This window comes from Apteryx rowi, unplaced genomic scaffold, assembly GCF_003343035.1.
Source record: "Apteryx rowi isolate R43461 unplaced genomic scaffold, aptRow1 scaffold_37, whole genome shotgun sequence".
Lineage (NCBI taxonomy): Eukaryota > Metazoa > Chordata > Aves > Apterygiformes > Apterygidae > Apteryx > Apteryx rowi.
Window position 1 is genome coordinate 1,075,198 of NW_020450196.1, and position 16,725 is coordinate 1,091,922.

The 16,725-nt window shown below is 34.8% G+C and overlaps 1 protein-coding gene across 11 annotated transcripts in view; it reads left to right on the forward strand.

Moving 5' to 3' along the window:
- CCDC171 (coiled-coil domain containing 171) overlaps positions 1–16,725 on the forward strand; it is a 155,507-nt gene that overhangs the window by 103,645 nt on the left and 35,137 nt on the right. For 9 of the 11 annotated variants that reach the window (XM_026073580.1, XM_026073576.1, XM_026073579.1 and 6 more), the window contains one exon: positions 8,048–8,179. In XM_026073580.1, coding sequence (XP_025929365.1) covers positions 8,048–8,179 — 132 coding nt within the window. Of the gene's footprint in view, positions 1–8,047; positions 8,180–9,037; positions 10,325–14,059; positions 15,037–16,725 lie in introns of those variants that run through there. The other 2 variants (XM_026073584.1, XM_026073578.1) reach the window with 2 other exon arrangements.

Here is a 16,725-nt window from a genome sequence, read left to right on the forward strand (position 1 = left end):
AGCCTTATGAGACAAATTTTTCAGCCTGCTCCAACACCAGCTGCTTAGGATTTGGCCCTTTTAACAGATTAATAAAATACCAGTTCTTCACAAGCTTAGACTGTTACCCACTATCCAATGGGAGGTTGATGAGCTGTGATAATGAGTTAGTAAAAGCAAACAAAAAAACCCAAAACAAACAAAAAAACCTTATTCCTAATACCATGTAACAACCCACTCATTCTGGCATTTTGGAACAGCTCAGGGATCAAAGCACCTGTGCGGTGTGCTGCTTTCCTTTTGGTGCTTGGATTAGCAAATTTCTCTTCATCTCACTTCTTCAATCAGCAGCAAAGGAAGTGAATTAAAAGGTTCTTAAGCCATTTGACAGAAGTGCTTCCATGCGGACCCATTGGCAGTCGCTTCTTGGAATCCTTCTGCTGTTGTGTTAAATTGCCCCATTGCTCCCACCCTTCCATTTTCCTGTTGTCTTCTCCAAAAAAGCTCATTAAATGGCTGTGGTTTGGGCCTCATAGTATTATCAGCTGAAAAAAAAATTTGAATGCTATACAAACCATTCTGTTAAATTTGCAAAATATGAAGATGAAATCATCTTTCTTTTTCCAATTTAATGATGTTTTTACTACAGGACAAAGGGACAGTTGGAGATGAGGTGAGACTATAGAACACTTGAGAATTAGCAACATGGTAGTGTTAGATTGCTGTTTCAGATGTCATCCATAGCAATAAAGTGCATTTCCTTATGGTGACCTTTTAATGGCCTGTAGAAAACCCGTTTACAGTACGTGTAAGTCCACCACCAAGTGACCACATCAGTAAAAACACTCTTTGTAAGTGGCATTAATTGTTAATTTCAGCAGGAAGACCATAAATTGATCAGGCCTGGAAAAACAGAACAGTTATGGGGCTAAAGTTAGCTGCCACRATCAGACTTCAGTAGACATGAGATGTTTTTTAGTGTACCCATCAGCCCCATTTCTGAGTTGACTGGTATCAGTAAGAGTCCATCATATTATTTAGGTATCTCAATATTGATTTAAAAGGTCTTATTTTAGAGGTTGAAATGTGAAAATTTTCTCTGAGGCTAATTTTGCTGCTTAGAGCTCATGATTCTTTTAATGTATTTAGACACATTAACAGAGTGAAGCCTGCTCATGTGTCTTCAGAGCCTGTTTATCACTGTGGTCCTCAATTGTTCTAAGCTTGCCCTATTACCAGCTTGTTGAAATAGTGAGTATGTGTATAYGGAAAAAATTGCAAATAAAACCCAATTAGAATATCAAAATTCTAAATGACTGTTGTGAGGAATTTATAATTGGAAACAAGCTATTATTTCACTATGATAGAAAAAATGCAATAAAAAAAGGACTTTCTCTTCGCCCATCTCAAATTAACACTTCTTCATTTAAATGTTTTATAAATGACTTTTGGTTTCCCCACTAGTAATCTGACTTTCTTGATCCTTGTTCCTAAAGATCAGTTGTGCAGGACATACAGGTGTTAGCACAGCTGGCTTGCTGATGACAACTTCGTCCATATAGCTGTCTAGTGTGTCATCACTCATATTGTTCAGTGTCATTCTGACCTAGCCAAGCTAAAAATGGTACTCCAGCTCAAGAGGGATTTAAAAACCTTGACAAACTAAAGATAAGACATTGCCGAATGTCATATCCATGTACTTAACTGTTTTCAGTTTAGACGTATCTAAATACCTAATTTCAGAGCTCATCTCTGTTCATTTTTTTTGAAGGCTGAATACTTTTGTGTAGTTTGCCTTCAGTAAGGAAAAATCCTTGTTTGGAGAACTGTGGAGTTAGTGAGTGCATTAACCATTATTTTCTCCAGATATAGGTTCATTTTCAGCCCAAGGTCATTGTAATCCATTCATAGGAATAAATGTATTATAGTGCACATCCTGCAGCTACATCAAAGCTTTGGTGCAGTGGTCAGTGTTTGCAAAAAAAAAAAAAAAAAAACCTGGATCAAATTAACATCTTTCTCAGTAGAGCATGTAGAGTGCGTCTGTGTGTGTCTGTTTAATAATATGTGAAAGCTTGAGATAAACTTTTAGGCAAGCTTAAGATGGTATCCTCTACTCTGTAAATGAACTTCTAGATTCTTGAATGGTCTTTTTTTTTTTAAAAAAAAAAAAGGACACTCCCAAAACATCAGCTTTACATGAGTCATACCTCTTTACACAACAGCTGTTTATGCAGTACTTTATGTTCTTTTAAATACTACCTATAAAATGTGTTGTATTTTAAATAAAGATTTGAGAGAATTGTTTGTGCATGGCAACAATATAAAAAAGAGTCAATCCTGTAAATCAGGATTTTTTAATAGGTTTTCATTTAAGTGAGATATTTTGTATACATAATTAGCTTGATTGTTAGATCCACGTGTGGCTACCTAAATCAGGTATGTACAGATGCTATTCAAAACCTCCACTCTTGACAGAAGTCAAACCTTTGGGTTTGGGTATGTATTTCTTTTGGTGAGAGAATATAAAATGATCTATTGGCCCTTAATGAGTGCTTAAACCTATCTATGATGGCTGCGTAACAGCTGTGCTTTCAGCTATAGCATGTAGCCCTTTTTCCACTTTCCTACGTGTCACCATTTTGTCCAAGCAAGATTCCTTGTGTTTTGGTATGGTTTGGTTTGGTTTTTTTTAAAAAAAAAAAAAAAAAAAAAAAAAAGTTTGAGGAGTTCACTGTAGACGGGTGCTTGGCTGGCTCTGTTCCCAGCATCATTCCTAACCTATTTCACTTTCTTTACTTGTAGCTTATTCTGTTGTCTTCCAGTTTTCAGCTGTTTGATATAAATTGCCTTGAGTTTAAGAAGCACAATCTCGTCATAGGCAATCTCTCCGCTTCTGGTGTTGTCCTTGAATCCTAAAACCTCCTGATGAGGTTTTTTTTCTAGGATTATATAGGCCCTCTTTTGATAAGAATATGCACTTTCTGGGTGATTTCTGTAGTTTCAGAACACAGTCATTGGTAATTCTGAGCAACTATTGCTAACAGATTGTACCTGGGATCTGACAGGATGCTCTGGTGTATACTTGTTTGTTTGTCACTGGTGCCAAGTCCTTCAGCAAAGCTTTTTGGGTTTACGTTGCCTTAAAAGGGCTAAGACCTCAGATGTAATCACTGTTTTCTAGAGTGCTTATACTCAGCAATGATTGTATGTGTGTGTCCTTAAAACATTGAACTATATTAACAGGCAACTTAAAGAACTATTGTTATCAGCTCTATTCAGTACTATTGTTGTTTGTACAACTTCCTTCAGGTATATTCACTTTTGTTTTTTAGGCTACAGTTAGATAATATTAATAGTATGCAACTAAACATTAAAAAATAAGTTTTCATGAAGATTTAGTTCTGCCCTAATGTGTATTGGTTTTTATTACTGTCTTTAGTTCCATTATCATTTGTATCACTTGAAGAAAAATAAGTTACATAGAAACTCTTATGATCAGGCAAGTGTTTGTTAAAGTGTTTCGCACTGAAGAAGGCAAAGACCATATTCAGTGCAGCTGCAACAGCAACTTGCATGTCTTTGTTTTGTGCAATATGGCCTCCATTCAGCATGCTCCTCAGGAGGTATGGACATTCCTCATGCAGCTTAACCAGCCACATACTTGAAAGACTGTGGTTAAGACTAAGATGTGGTTTGAATTCTAACTGCCTCCTTCCTATTTTAAAAAGTTTCTAAAAACATTATTGTTAATTGTATGTCACACACGGAATACATAACGGTGTGGTATAAACTGTTTTGCTGGCACTCTTTTAGAATGATATGTATAACAGTCATAGCTTCTAATAACTCAGCAATACGGTCATCTCAATGTCAAGCAGACTAAATCTTTGTATACCATTCACTGAGTCATTTTAGTTTTTTGTTCTGATGTTTAATTGCAAATAATATGCCATTAAAAGTAATAATATGAAATGAAAGCAAAATGAGCTCTCAGTCTTTTACCTGCTAGGAAATATTTTTTAAGTATAATTGGTCAATTTTGAACTTATAAAAGGTTCTGTTGTGTAGCTCATGTAGTAATGTGTATATCCATAAATAATCTAATTTTTCTTAAATGTGAGAAAGCAGTGAAGAATTAAGCCCAAAAGGAGGAGCTAAAGTCTGGAATATTTTGTACCAGAGTGTAACTGGGCAAGATGTTGAAGAGAAATAAGCACATCTTAATACTGCTTACAACTTGCTAGCATTTAATACAGTGTCTGCGTTGGTGTAATTGGACATACCAGCTCAAACTATGCAGACAGAAAACAAAGGATTGAGGACAGAAGTGGGCTCCAGCCAAAATTATTTCTATCTCAGATCAGCAGAGGATTTTTATTATCATTTTTGGACATATAGAATTAGTACATCAAATGCTACACCTTGATTTAGTCAGTAATGTAACTTTTATTTTCCAGTTTCAACTTTGATCTGAATTCATCAGTACTTTATTGATTGAGTGGTTATTGTGTTTTTTCTGTGTTGCTCTCCTAATTAATTAAACAGACTTAAGTGTTTTTAAGTCACTATGCTCCACTGTTTTAAAATGTTTTGATTATTATAGTAGAGTTGTGTGGACCCATTTATGTTTTTACCCATTTTCAGACAGTAGTTATACAAATAAAGGCAAAATCTTGCTACTACTGGGTGTAGATACTTGGTGAAATTTCCCTCTCTACTCATTTCTGAGTATATGAAATTGGAACTAGTCTTAAACATTTTTAATCATTGCAATAAGCCTGATTAGTTATTTAGATTATAACTTCAGGTCTCTAGCCTGTGCATCATTCTCAGATATAATATTCTTGCTTCAGATTTCATGTGCAGGAAAAAAAGTGCCATTAAATGCAATAAAAGCTCCATAATTTGCTACATAAAACTTAGATGTATAGGATGGTTCTTCTCCCTGGCAGCCTTAGAAAAAGTTTGTTTTATAGAATTATCTCACCCTAACAGTTTTACTTTTGACTAATAATTCTGTAATGTAAGTGTATGTATAAATGCTATGTTTATTTCCTTAGAGGAAGAGAAAATAATCCCAGTCTCCCAACTACAGACCTTATCTTTCTAGCTCTCAAAAAAGCCAACAGGCAGGAAATGATGAGAATCGTTTTAAATGAAGATTTCATATAGATGTGGCCTATCCAATGTGATTCCATGTACATGTGGCTGTAATAACTTTAAATTCTTGAGTAGGTAGCCAGCTGAAAGACTGTTTCCATTTTTAGTGAAACAGTGCAAGGATATTTGTGCAGTATGTACCCAGTCTTTTGTTCATAGTATTTTTCCTGAACCTTTGTGACTATTTCTGAAAAGAAAGCTATAGCTTCATTTTTAAGGTAGAGTTTTCTCAATATGCTTTTTGATAATGAGATTCACTCTTTGATATCTAAATATTTAAAACCAGAAAAAGTGGGGGGGGGGTTGTTTTTTTTTTTACTGTGAATCTTCATATCAAATGCCATACTCTTTAAAGATAATGTTTATTTTTCTGATGTTGTGGTATTAATGTTTTATGTTTACCACAYTTGAGCCATTTTAAAAAATGTGTTTTGTATTTTATTGTTCAGTGAGTGTCAGGCCACAGTTCCGAAGTGCAGGGTTGGATACTAATAGGGTTAAAAGGACCTCCACTGTCTGTATTGTGTGTGTATTATACCTACATTGCTTATACATTGTTTTTTTTTCCCCTTAGTATTAGCAATCTGCTTTTGTACTTTGACATAGGGATTTCCCTTGTGAATTTTGTCACAGAAAAAAGAGAATCATCAATATCACAGTTAAACTTGACTTTCAAAGCTAATAGTATCTCRTTTGGGGGCTCAAATTTAATAAATTTTCTTTGATTCTGGGTGAGTTTTTAAACATCAAACAATGAATTGGCCAGGGTGCAGTAAAATATTTAGATCTATTGACTACGGTTCAGAAGGGTAGAAGGCAAAACACTGGTGGTTTGATGTTGATAAATTCTTAGTACCTTAATCCACATTAATGTTTTCTTTTATCTATGTGTATACTGGCAATGAAAAGACACTGAAAAGTTGGAAGATATAAACTGTAAAAATGTAAATCAAGTATATATGTGTGTGTTGTGTGTGTATAGCTATATATGTGTATTTAAAATAATGTTTTTTGTTATATTCAGCAAGGTTAACATCTGACCAGGATTACACATGCTGACAGAACACTCTAGAGAGTATGTTTGTTCCACAGGACTGTATATCCTGAACCTAGTACACTATGTGTGCAAAAAATGTGTAGAGGACCCTTCCTGTTATAAAAATTGCATCACAGTGCATATGTTTGGCAGCCACAGGTATTGACAGGAATTCTTTAGGTCAACCTGGGAAATGTAAGGCTCCCTATTCCCATAGAACAGGGCAAAGAATAAAATAAAATCTTTTCGTCTTTATGTCAGTAGATTTACACATGCATACTTCTTTTAATCAGAGCAGATATCAAAGGCTGTGCTAGTATTTGAAATACGTTCACTCACAATCAACATTTTAAAATCTAATTTTGTAAGTGGTTACAAAAAAGTAATCTGGGATTTAAAATGAATGGGCATATATTTTAATTCATGATTGATGAGTTCTTTTGAGCAAGGGGGGCTCTGAGGGAGAAAAACTGTCAAATTTATTTAAAATAATATTTAGTAAGTAGTGTATCAACAGATATATATGTATTTTAGTACATTTTACTGATGTTTTAGTATCAGGATGTGTATTGTTAAAGGCAGTCAATGATTATTTTGCAGTACTAGCTATTCTTACTCTGAACAGATAGTCTGTCATATGAATGTGTTTCATCTATTCATTCACAGTAATATATATTTGTGTGTGTGCCTATCCATCTGTATTAGAATTTAATCTGACTACTGGGATCTTCTGGAGGTGGACATGATAATTTTTGTATTAAATAGAATGAAAAATGGGTGTTTGGAACAATATATATAGTACATGAATGTAAGTGATGTGTTCATGGAAGTTACGTGTATAAAATACGTATCATTTCACATCCACATTGACAGAATAATTACATGTAATAGTATTTGGAAGAGTGCTGAATTTTAAATAATGGTCAAAATATTCATCTCAATCTGGTTGTTTAAATAGAAAAATGTTAATCGTTTTATATTGCTGAGAGTTTCTACCATTCTGAAGGCAGGCAAGGTTCTAAATTAAAAACAATTTCTCTCTTAGTCAGCAGGTGGCACTGTGATACCAACTGCATTTGGTTATGTTTGTGGACATATGTAGAAAACATTGATAGTGTTTGGGGGTTTTGTTTTATCCTTACCTTTTGGACTGTCTGAGAAATTAAATAAATAAATATCAAACTGTTTGAATCCTCTACAAATTTTACTATTTCTGCCTCCAAATTGGCATATTTAGAAATTGTATAAGAAGTTGATCAATACCAATATGGTGCATTATTTCTTACAAGTGAGTCTGCGATAGGAAATCTAATAGCTGTGTGATTAATAGAAGGAGAAAAAAAATCCTACTACTGTTAGTTTTGTTTTGTTTGAGGGTTATTCATTTCAGTCAAGGATTTAATTGAATTGATACTAAATGAACCTTGTTGTGAAGGACTGGTATGATCTCCATACAATAGACAGAACTCACTTACCAGTTTCTTGTTTGTATGATTGCACAGTACTTCTTAATTTCGTAGTTGATGTCTGTTGAGTCAGAAGTACAATCACTCTTCCTTTTCTTATTAGTTTTTTTGGGGGGACAGGTCTATAAAATGTATACAACAGTTGGGCTTGTGAGCCCTTAGCAGCTCTTCTTTCCTTCTCATTTCAGACCAGAGGAGGATGCTTTTTCTTCTTAACATTCTCTCCCAGCACTCTGAATTAGAGATTTATTTGCAACAAAAAATCAATTAGTCCTAAATTTATTCATGGATTTCAGGTCCAGCGATCAATGCAAGTCCACTCAGTGGGCTCAGGGGGACCCAGTTCATCCCAGTTAATGTGTCTGAAGGGGAATTACCATTGATGCTGTTTTTTTCCCTTTAGGTCAGAGATCAGACCTTGCTGTCACGGACTGCGGCAACCAGGAATGACTTCACCCTGCAGCTACCCAAACTGCACCTGGAGACCTTTGCAGTGGAAGGGCTGAAAGGCGGGCCAGAGGTTGTAGCATTTCAGGTTAGAGTCTAAAATAATCATGTTTCTTTTTTCCTTTTTCTGCATCTGAGACAGAATGAGAAACTAGACTGCTCCGAATGTGTGGAGAACAAAAAGCTTCAAAACTATCGTAGTCAACAGTTGAAAGAGAAATAATTTCCATATATATCTTTGAGTATCATATTTCAAAGATGATGTGGACTTTTAATTTTTCAGTTATAATGTAAAAAACCTGACAGGAATATAACCATGGAAAAATGCAAATATTAAGTATGAAAATTAATATCAGTCTAACCCCTATTTGACTTAATTTAGGCATGACAAAATAAAAGTATTTGTGTGCTGCTTCTGATCAGTATCAGGTATTTTTCTTGTTACAATTTTAAAGGTACTAGTGATTTTAGAGGATTTCTAATTTAAAAGAAGCTGCAGATTGGAATAGTCAAACACAAAAGCTATTCTGCTTATGTATGTTTAAAGACTGATATATTTCAAAATAATTTAGTAAGGAGGGAACAATGGGGAAAAACAGCAATGAACTAAAAATATACATATTTTCAGGTCTAAAAATGAATTCTATGCAATGTCTTCTTTTCTTATTTTTAAGTTTGGTGTATGAGCTATCCGTCAGTCTTTTTATAGCCATTGAGAATGRCTTCATTCTTGTGATACATTATTGCTAAAGGCAGAACATTTTGTTTTCTCAATGAGAGAATGAAAGGGATAGTGAGTAAATATTTCTTTCATTGTACTTTCCTATGCTGATGTGAGAGAGGAAAGTCAGTCACTGCAAATGTTGCATAATGTGCATGCATTTCTGTAGTAATCCTTTTTAATTCAGTGAAGATTGTCTGTTCTAGATGCAATATGTCTTTGCAGGAACAGGGTCACAAAATCARATGTTCAAGAAATGCAAGTTCCAAGCTGGACATTTCTCACCTTTGTTCTCTTGCATACCTGCATTTCAATATGATGAAGTTTTAAATTACATGTTTACTGTCATGTTTTCATAATCATACAGTAAAGTGTGACACTTGAGTTTCTCTTGAACTTTAATTATGTAGACTCTTGTCTTTACTTTATAAGGAAATTGGTAGAGGATAGAGTTCCAAATGTCTCCCCAGCACAGCCTTGGTCCCTTTTATGGCTGCGAGAAAGGTTCCTCAGGTGGCTTCTTTTCAGAGAAGCTGTCACGGAAATCACCAACTTTTATATACTGCTTTTCTCATTCAGTGGCCTGTTCCATGGTACCTGCCTCTTTGCACCCCAACACTCATTCCTTTTTGACTTCAGGAATATTTTAGAAGTATTTGCAAGACAGCTCATTCCTTGTTCCTTTCTAAGAGGATGAAGAGAAAAGAGGGCATAAGATGTTATGCCTCACAGTTGTACAGAGTGCTTGTGGCAGAGACTAATGAGAAGCAAGGCATGCTCTGAGTGGCTTATTGGTGGTGCAATATTGCAAGATACTTTATTTTCACCCAAAAGTTCCAATTACGCTTGGTTACTCTGTACATACATTTGTGGTCCACAGTCTATCTCACTTTGAGTTTTTATGATTTTTTTTTCCTGATTCTAGTTATTGAGTGCCTGTTTGAAGAAATACTTGCATTAATAACTTTTTAGGTAATTTATAAGATTTTATTTTAATAGTTCCTTTTTATAGCTGGGAGCCAATTAATTTATTTTAATTTCACCACTCTATGCAAAACTATATTAAGGGCAATTCTGAATGAGGTAAGCAGCCAGTAATCACTTTATGGTCCCTTCTTATTATAAACAGTGGAACTGTTTGCATGTTTGTGACAGCTATACATGTATTTTGTAGTTAGTCTTTAACAAATATCTTTCAATTAAAGGCTTTATTGTCTACAAGTGTTAGACTAAAGGAGTTCTTTTCTAAACCTAAGTTTATTGATATTTGATGGTTTTCTTTAAAAAAAAAAATTGCAGAAAAATAAAGATCCTAAAGTAGACAGCAGAAGGGGGATGAAGCACTAGCTATCAAAACTGATGAATACTCACAGAAGAGAGCATTGTTTTATTTTGATTTTTATTGCCTCTGATCTGTAGCAGGTGACTGGAATTAGGAATTAATCTTCATTTTCTATCCAACATCTCAGTTTATTTCACTGTTTTGTCATGTGAGAGGAAGATAAAAAAAAAACAAAAAACTTGCCTATTTGTATGTGCACACACATGTACATAGATAGGAAATGCAGTCCCATGAATCTAGAAAAAAATCTGACAGAGCATGGGAGTAGTAGGTTATATTTCTTCCAAATTTTTGTGAAAGCAAGTGACGGTTAAGGGGTCTGACAGGGTGAAATCTTCTCTTCTTAATGTATTTGATAGGCTCAGAGGCATCAGGGATCTATATTTCTTGCCAGTGGGACTATAGAAGTCTTGGAACTTTTAAACTGCTGTTATCTCTGTGTGAATGTTGCTTGGGAAAGATATGCTTTCTTTTCAGGAAACAAGTGCAAAGAAGATCTGCATAATAAACTAAGTTGCTTGAATGTGAGCTAGACTAATCATGAATGTGAGCTAGACTAATCAGAGATTTGTTTGTTTCTGGCATACTTAATTATGTTGTAAAACCAGAAGAATTTTTTTTTCTAGCAAATGGATTCAACATTCCAAAACCATGAATGTTTTACAGAGCTGATCAAACAAACAAAAAAAATCTTTGTCATTTCCAAATGAAATAATTGTTAAACTATATAGAAGTGAAGTACATCTAATTAGAGTGTATTGCACTCTAATGATAGACCTATAGATTATGAAACATCAGGGACACAAACTTCTGTGTCTGTTCTGCAAAGCCGGCACTTTATGTAATGACTCTTCTATTGCAAAATTACATAATAAATTGAAATGCAAGTTATTCAACAAGAATATTGCACTGAATGTCTTCTATAAACTCATGCAAATAGTGAAATGAAAGATTATATTAAATGTAGCTAGCAATACATATGACTTAATTTGTAGCATTTGCTAAATTCTTGGAAACTGAAACAAGAATCACCGAAGTAGAGTTTGAAAGTGTCAGCTGACATGGATAATTAATGAAAAAGCCCAGTCCCTCCAAGAATAAAACCATATGGGGGCTATAGCTCTGAAGTACCCTCATCTGGTATTTAATTTGCTGTAAAGGATGTTTAGGTCACAAAGTTACATTGTTTGCTACATAATTAAGTTTGAAAGTGCAAAATATAGTACTCCTCTCAAGCTACTGAAACTTGTGACAACAGGATTTTAGGTGTGCTATTCTGATCATGCCTGAATGTTTCTACTGAAGACAAAAAGTGAAACCGTATGTGAAACTTGCAATGAATACATGATATAGAATGCAAAAGAGAACTGAAATAACAAGAGTCCTAATTTTAGTAGTCTCGTTTCGCAGATGACTATTTAAGTTAACCAGTAAAGATTACCAACTCTTGAATAAAATATAAAATCGAATTTTTGAAATACCTTTATTAAGAGGAAGATAATATTCTCTAACTCTGTCTTTTGAAAGAGCTTGTTGGCTATTGGCTCACATAAAAAGTCATCATTCAGAAGATTCATTCTGTATTGTTGCAAGCACTCTTACATCAATTACGTAACTGATACTCATGGCAAGCAATTTGATCAAAAAAAGAAAGCATAGAGTCACCAAATAAACCAGATAAGGCTTAAACATACATGTATGTATAGTAAAGCWCTGTTACACACTCAAAATAATGCTGTTCAGAGATGTAGATGTGGAAGAATAAAAAAAATTATCAAAGAAACCACTGAAGCAAATTTAGGTACCTCAGACTAGTTTCACAATAGCCATGCGTGAGGAACCTAGCATGGAAAACATTCACTCCCATTTTCAGTGGTATTAAGTGCTTGATTTCCAAACAAGGAAAGGCTGGCAACTTACAAATCAATGACTTTGCCCTGTGTACCAAGGTTATGCAATGTGTCTAGTGATGCAGGGTGGTTTTACAGGAGGTATAGGAACTGTTTAAACAAACTAGAGGAGCACTGTCTTTATGGAGGATGTCCCAGATGTTCTACTCCAAGGTAACACAGATTCATCCAGGCATTGACAAAGAAAAACAGTGGGAACAAGAAACTAGCTGCAGTTGTTGTAACCATATCTGCTGTCTGTCCGAAAGATACTGTTTAAAGCGTGTGTATATGGCTGTGTGATCAGACAGCCACTGACTTGCAGATGTTCAATTAGAGAAAGAGTAATCATCATCTGTATCATGGGAACTACCTTGACCTCTGCCTTAAAAGTCTGCATTTGCATATTTTATTAATTGGTTCTATTAATTTGTGGTGGTTGCTTTTGGTCAGTATTTTGGTGAGGGAAGGGGTCATCTTCCTTTGATTCCTGGTTGCTAGAGGATATGCTGTGAGTTCTGGATGTTGGTTTGAGAGAGAATTGATATTTGCAGATGAGCTGGTGTTGCTCTTTTTTTTTTAGGGGGTTTGTATGAAGTAGAGACACCAAATGGGTGAGTTTTGTGAGTGGTTTTAATGAAGATGTGAATATTTGATATACTTACGTTGTGTATGGAAAAGGCAGGCATAGGGATGAGAATAGAAGCAGTCTTCTCGTGTAAAAGGGGTGCACGTACATTTATCTGTACTTGTCAGCATTTATAATATACCAGTGTATAGGTGTTAGGAGAAGCGTTTTTATGTGCTGGCCTCTAGCTGAGTGTAAGGTTGTTGAAAATCCCATTGCATGTTTTTAAAATCTTAGTTTATTTTAACCTTTTGTTATGTGTGAGTTGAGTAAGTATATCTGTATTCATCAATACTGAGTTCTCCCTTAATTTTGAAATGGATCCTATATACTTCCAGTCTGCTTTCTGTTCTCCAGGTGTGTTTGAGATGGATAAATTTTCACTTTTTTGCTTGTTGCTGTCTTGCGTGTATGTCCATCTGTTTATGCAGGTTTAGGAAGTTCACATGGGTTTTATATACTTCCTTCAGTTTCTCAAGTGTTTTGAGATTACTTGAAATGAGAAATGCAGTATAAACATAAGAGGTAATATAGCTGTTAAGCAGCAGTAGGAATATAATTGAGTACTGACATATCTTCAGTGATAGCATATAATGATAAATTTATAAAGGAGTAGGTTCTTACCATTTATTTAATGTAAATTATGTATTCATGTGTGATTTAGTCATGTATTATCTGATTGTGTTGTAGGTCCATTTTTTCTAATTAATTGGACAAATATAAATGTAGTTTAAAGAATTAGGAGCTTCTCAATTTGCATTTATTTTAACTTGTTCATTAATTTTAGATTTATGTTTGATAGATTAGAAGATAAAAGGTAATACGTACTTCTGTTGATTATTTTTTATCAAAATAATAAACACTTTCTTGTTCCCATGTTTACTTGTCAATAAAAAAAGTTCTTGCCAAATTGACTAAGCAGGTGATTTCAAAGTTAGCATTATTATTCTGTCATCAGATTTTATCATCTACATAAGGCAAATCATTCAAACACTAAATCAAACTCTGATATGAGGACTCAGTGGGATGAATGACTTGTGGAATAGCTGCTTGAAAAATGAATTATTAGTCTTTTAAATCAGATACTTCTGTTTGGGAGTCTTTTGCTGTATATCTAGTGTGGTTATTAAAGGAACAAATTATTGTAGGTTTTTTGCTCTTAATACTTTGGAGAGGAGAAATCTGCTTAAGATAGTCTTGAAGACAGTGCAGTTGTATATATGTATGCACCCAATATGCACACACATATTTCTCATTTTATTTCTCCTGTTTCACCCACAGAAGCTTTTTTTCAGAGAAGTTAGCTATTTTATTAGGCTGAAATGCAGCCTCCTCTGGAATCTAAATACTGCTTATTGTTGGTTAAAATTGGGTCTTTGTCCCAACAGGCTGCTATCAACAGTATCTGAGTTGCTGTCCCCCTCTTCGTTCTCCTCTCCAAAAGAGCTGATTTCCTACCTAGTGTCAAAATGTGCTGCTTCTGGACTGACCACCAGCCTACCTTCAAACATAGTGTTTAAAGAGACAAATGGTTGTTTATTAATATATTGATACGTTGCACTTGCACCTTGAGTTGAAATACTCATAAATAAGTAAATGTTTTAAACTCATTAGACTGGTGTGACACTTTCTGCAAGCTTGACCTTTTGCAGACTTAAATTTACCAAATTTGTCAAAAATAAACTTGGTGAAGAAACAATAATTAACAGCTAAAGAAAATCTGAATGACCAGATTGAAGAGACTTAACACAGTGAACTCTTAACATCTTTGAATCTGTTACAGCTGGTACCTAAAGTCTTAGAAAGTAGGTTATATCATGATAATAAACATATATGAGCCATTTAGCGTGGTTTATTAACTGTAACTCTTAAAAACAATGTTCCTTGCAAGTAGATGTAACTGATTATGTAGTTRCATATTTTGGGCATGTTCATGTGACTGACCTGGTAGAAAGCACTCTTTCTGGAGTGTATGTATACATATGTGGATTATGAAAGTGGTGGCGATCATGGTCACCTCATGTATTTTGAAAATCCTGCAGTGTATTTTGCTGTATTCAGACTAAGTGCATGCTTCTTAGGTACAAATTTCATTAGAAGACATAGTGCCTCTGGCGTAGGAATAAACCACCTTACAAGGTTCCTTCTTATCATAACATAACCACAGGTGCCCAGAATTCCACTTAAATTGTTACAGGCTGACAATGGTGAAAGCTTCTGTTTAGAAAAGACTGATTTTGATAATTTTACTAAATCGAGCAACCTTGAAAATGTGATGAATTGCAAGTCTACTTTTGTTGTTGTTTAGCTTACAACCTTTGTTAAACACTTATTAATAAAGCATAACAGTGCTATAATTAAAAATGCATCTCAGGTTGTGACTATATCTTTTTTACATATGCTAGCTATATGAACTTTGGAGATTCCATTCAGTATTTGTGTAGACCCTCTCTGATGCAGTTTATTTTATGGGGAGAGACCATTCTTGGCAGTTCAGTGAGGTTCAGAAGGTGCTGCAGTCATTGGGCAGCATACTGCTGGAAGTGGTTTGCCAGAAAAAGACCCAATAACCTGGGGGAAAAAAGTGACATTTTCAGCAATATCCTGCAGTAACTCTCCTTACTATCATAAGGATATTGCTCTATCCTTCCTTACTTGATAGAGGGAAGTTCAGCTGTATGCTCCGTGGGGGTTTTGGACACTGTCTTTTCTGGAGAATTTCCTCCTCTGTGTTAAAGGAGGACCTCTCACCTATGCAAACTGGGAACACTAGTTATCCCTGTGAAAAGTGCCTCTAGTACCAATTGGAAATGAGATATCTTCAAAGTGCCAGTGATGCTGGAAATTTGGCTTTTACAATTTGAACTTCACACCTCTTCTCCTTTCTGCTAATGAATTGTGTTCCCAGCTTCCTCTCTTCACAGCATTTCTTCTACCAGCCTTTCCCTCCCTGTCCTCTATGAGTATTTTATCCCTCCCTTTCTTTTCCTTGGTGTTTCCTCTCTTTGTTATTAGACTCTTTCCTGTATTTTCTCAGCTATCTTTCACTTTTCGCTTTTTTTCCCTACCTTTCTCCATTCTAAGAAATAAATGGAGACTATATGAAGAAGTCTGTTGGCAGGCTTTTTATTTAGCTTGTACGTTGATTGTACCTCATCCTACTGAACTCTTTGGTGCTATGGCACCGTAAATGTCAAAGTGTCTGTAATCACTAATTAAAGCATGTACAGAAAGCTGTCTCTTTACGCCTGTGAAACATACCTAAAACCACTAAATTTTGTTCAGCTGCTTTCATAAGCATTATCAGTTTTGTGAAAACCTTTAGTCAAGATCTGATGATTTTCGCATTTGCCAAAGCTGGTATATAGTTATTTAACCATTCAGTATCTTAATGGAATATTTTCTTTCTTGACCCTTTCAAGCGATCTTGTAATGATCTGCTTTTGTTCACTTAGAATTTTTCAAACATTTATATCTGTGGCATGTGGGTAATTCACCTAGTTCTGTAACAGTTGCTCTTTTTTTAGTAAGAATAAGGTTTGTGAGAAAGTAAAACTAGAGCCAGTGAAACATGAAGGAAGATAGAATTCAAGCAAACTTGCCAATAAATCAAGAGAGCACTAAAACAAACATAAAACCTTAAGGTATTTTGTTCTTGCGTCTCAGGTGTGGAAGCCATACATGGGGCTCTGCAGAATACCTTTCAGCTTGTTTTTTCTCCCTTATTTTTGTGCACAATACTTTCCATTGTTAGAAAATATAATCCTTCATATATGTATGTAGGTATTAGTGACTAGTTAAACTAATGTTTTTTTAACATTAAAAGGAAAGCTGAATTATCCTAACCTACTTTCTGTAATGTCAGAAGACAAAACAAAGGTTAGTTTTCAAGGGCTTTATTTTTGGAAAGACAAGGAGAGCAGGGTGAGGTGACAGAACAATTATTACAACTTTGGCCCACAAAGTATTCAGTCTCTGGAAGTAAGTAGTTAATTATAAGAAAAAAATCTTTCCATTATTACATTTTGGAGAAAAAGGAGAAGGGAGTGGATCC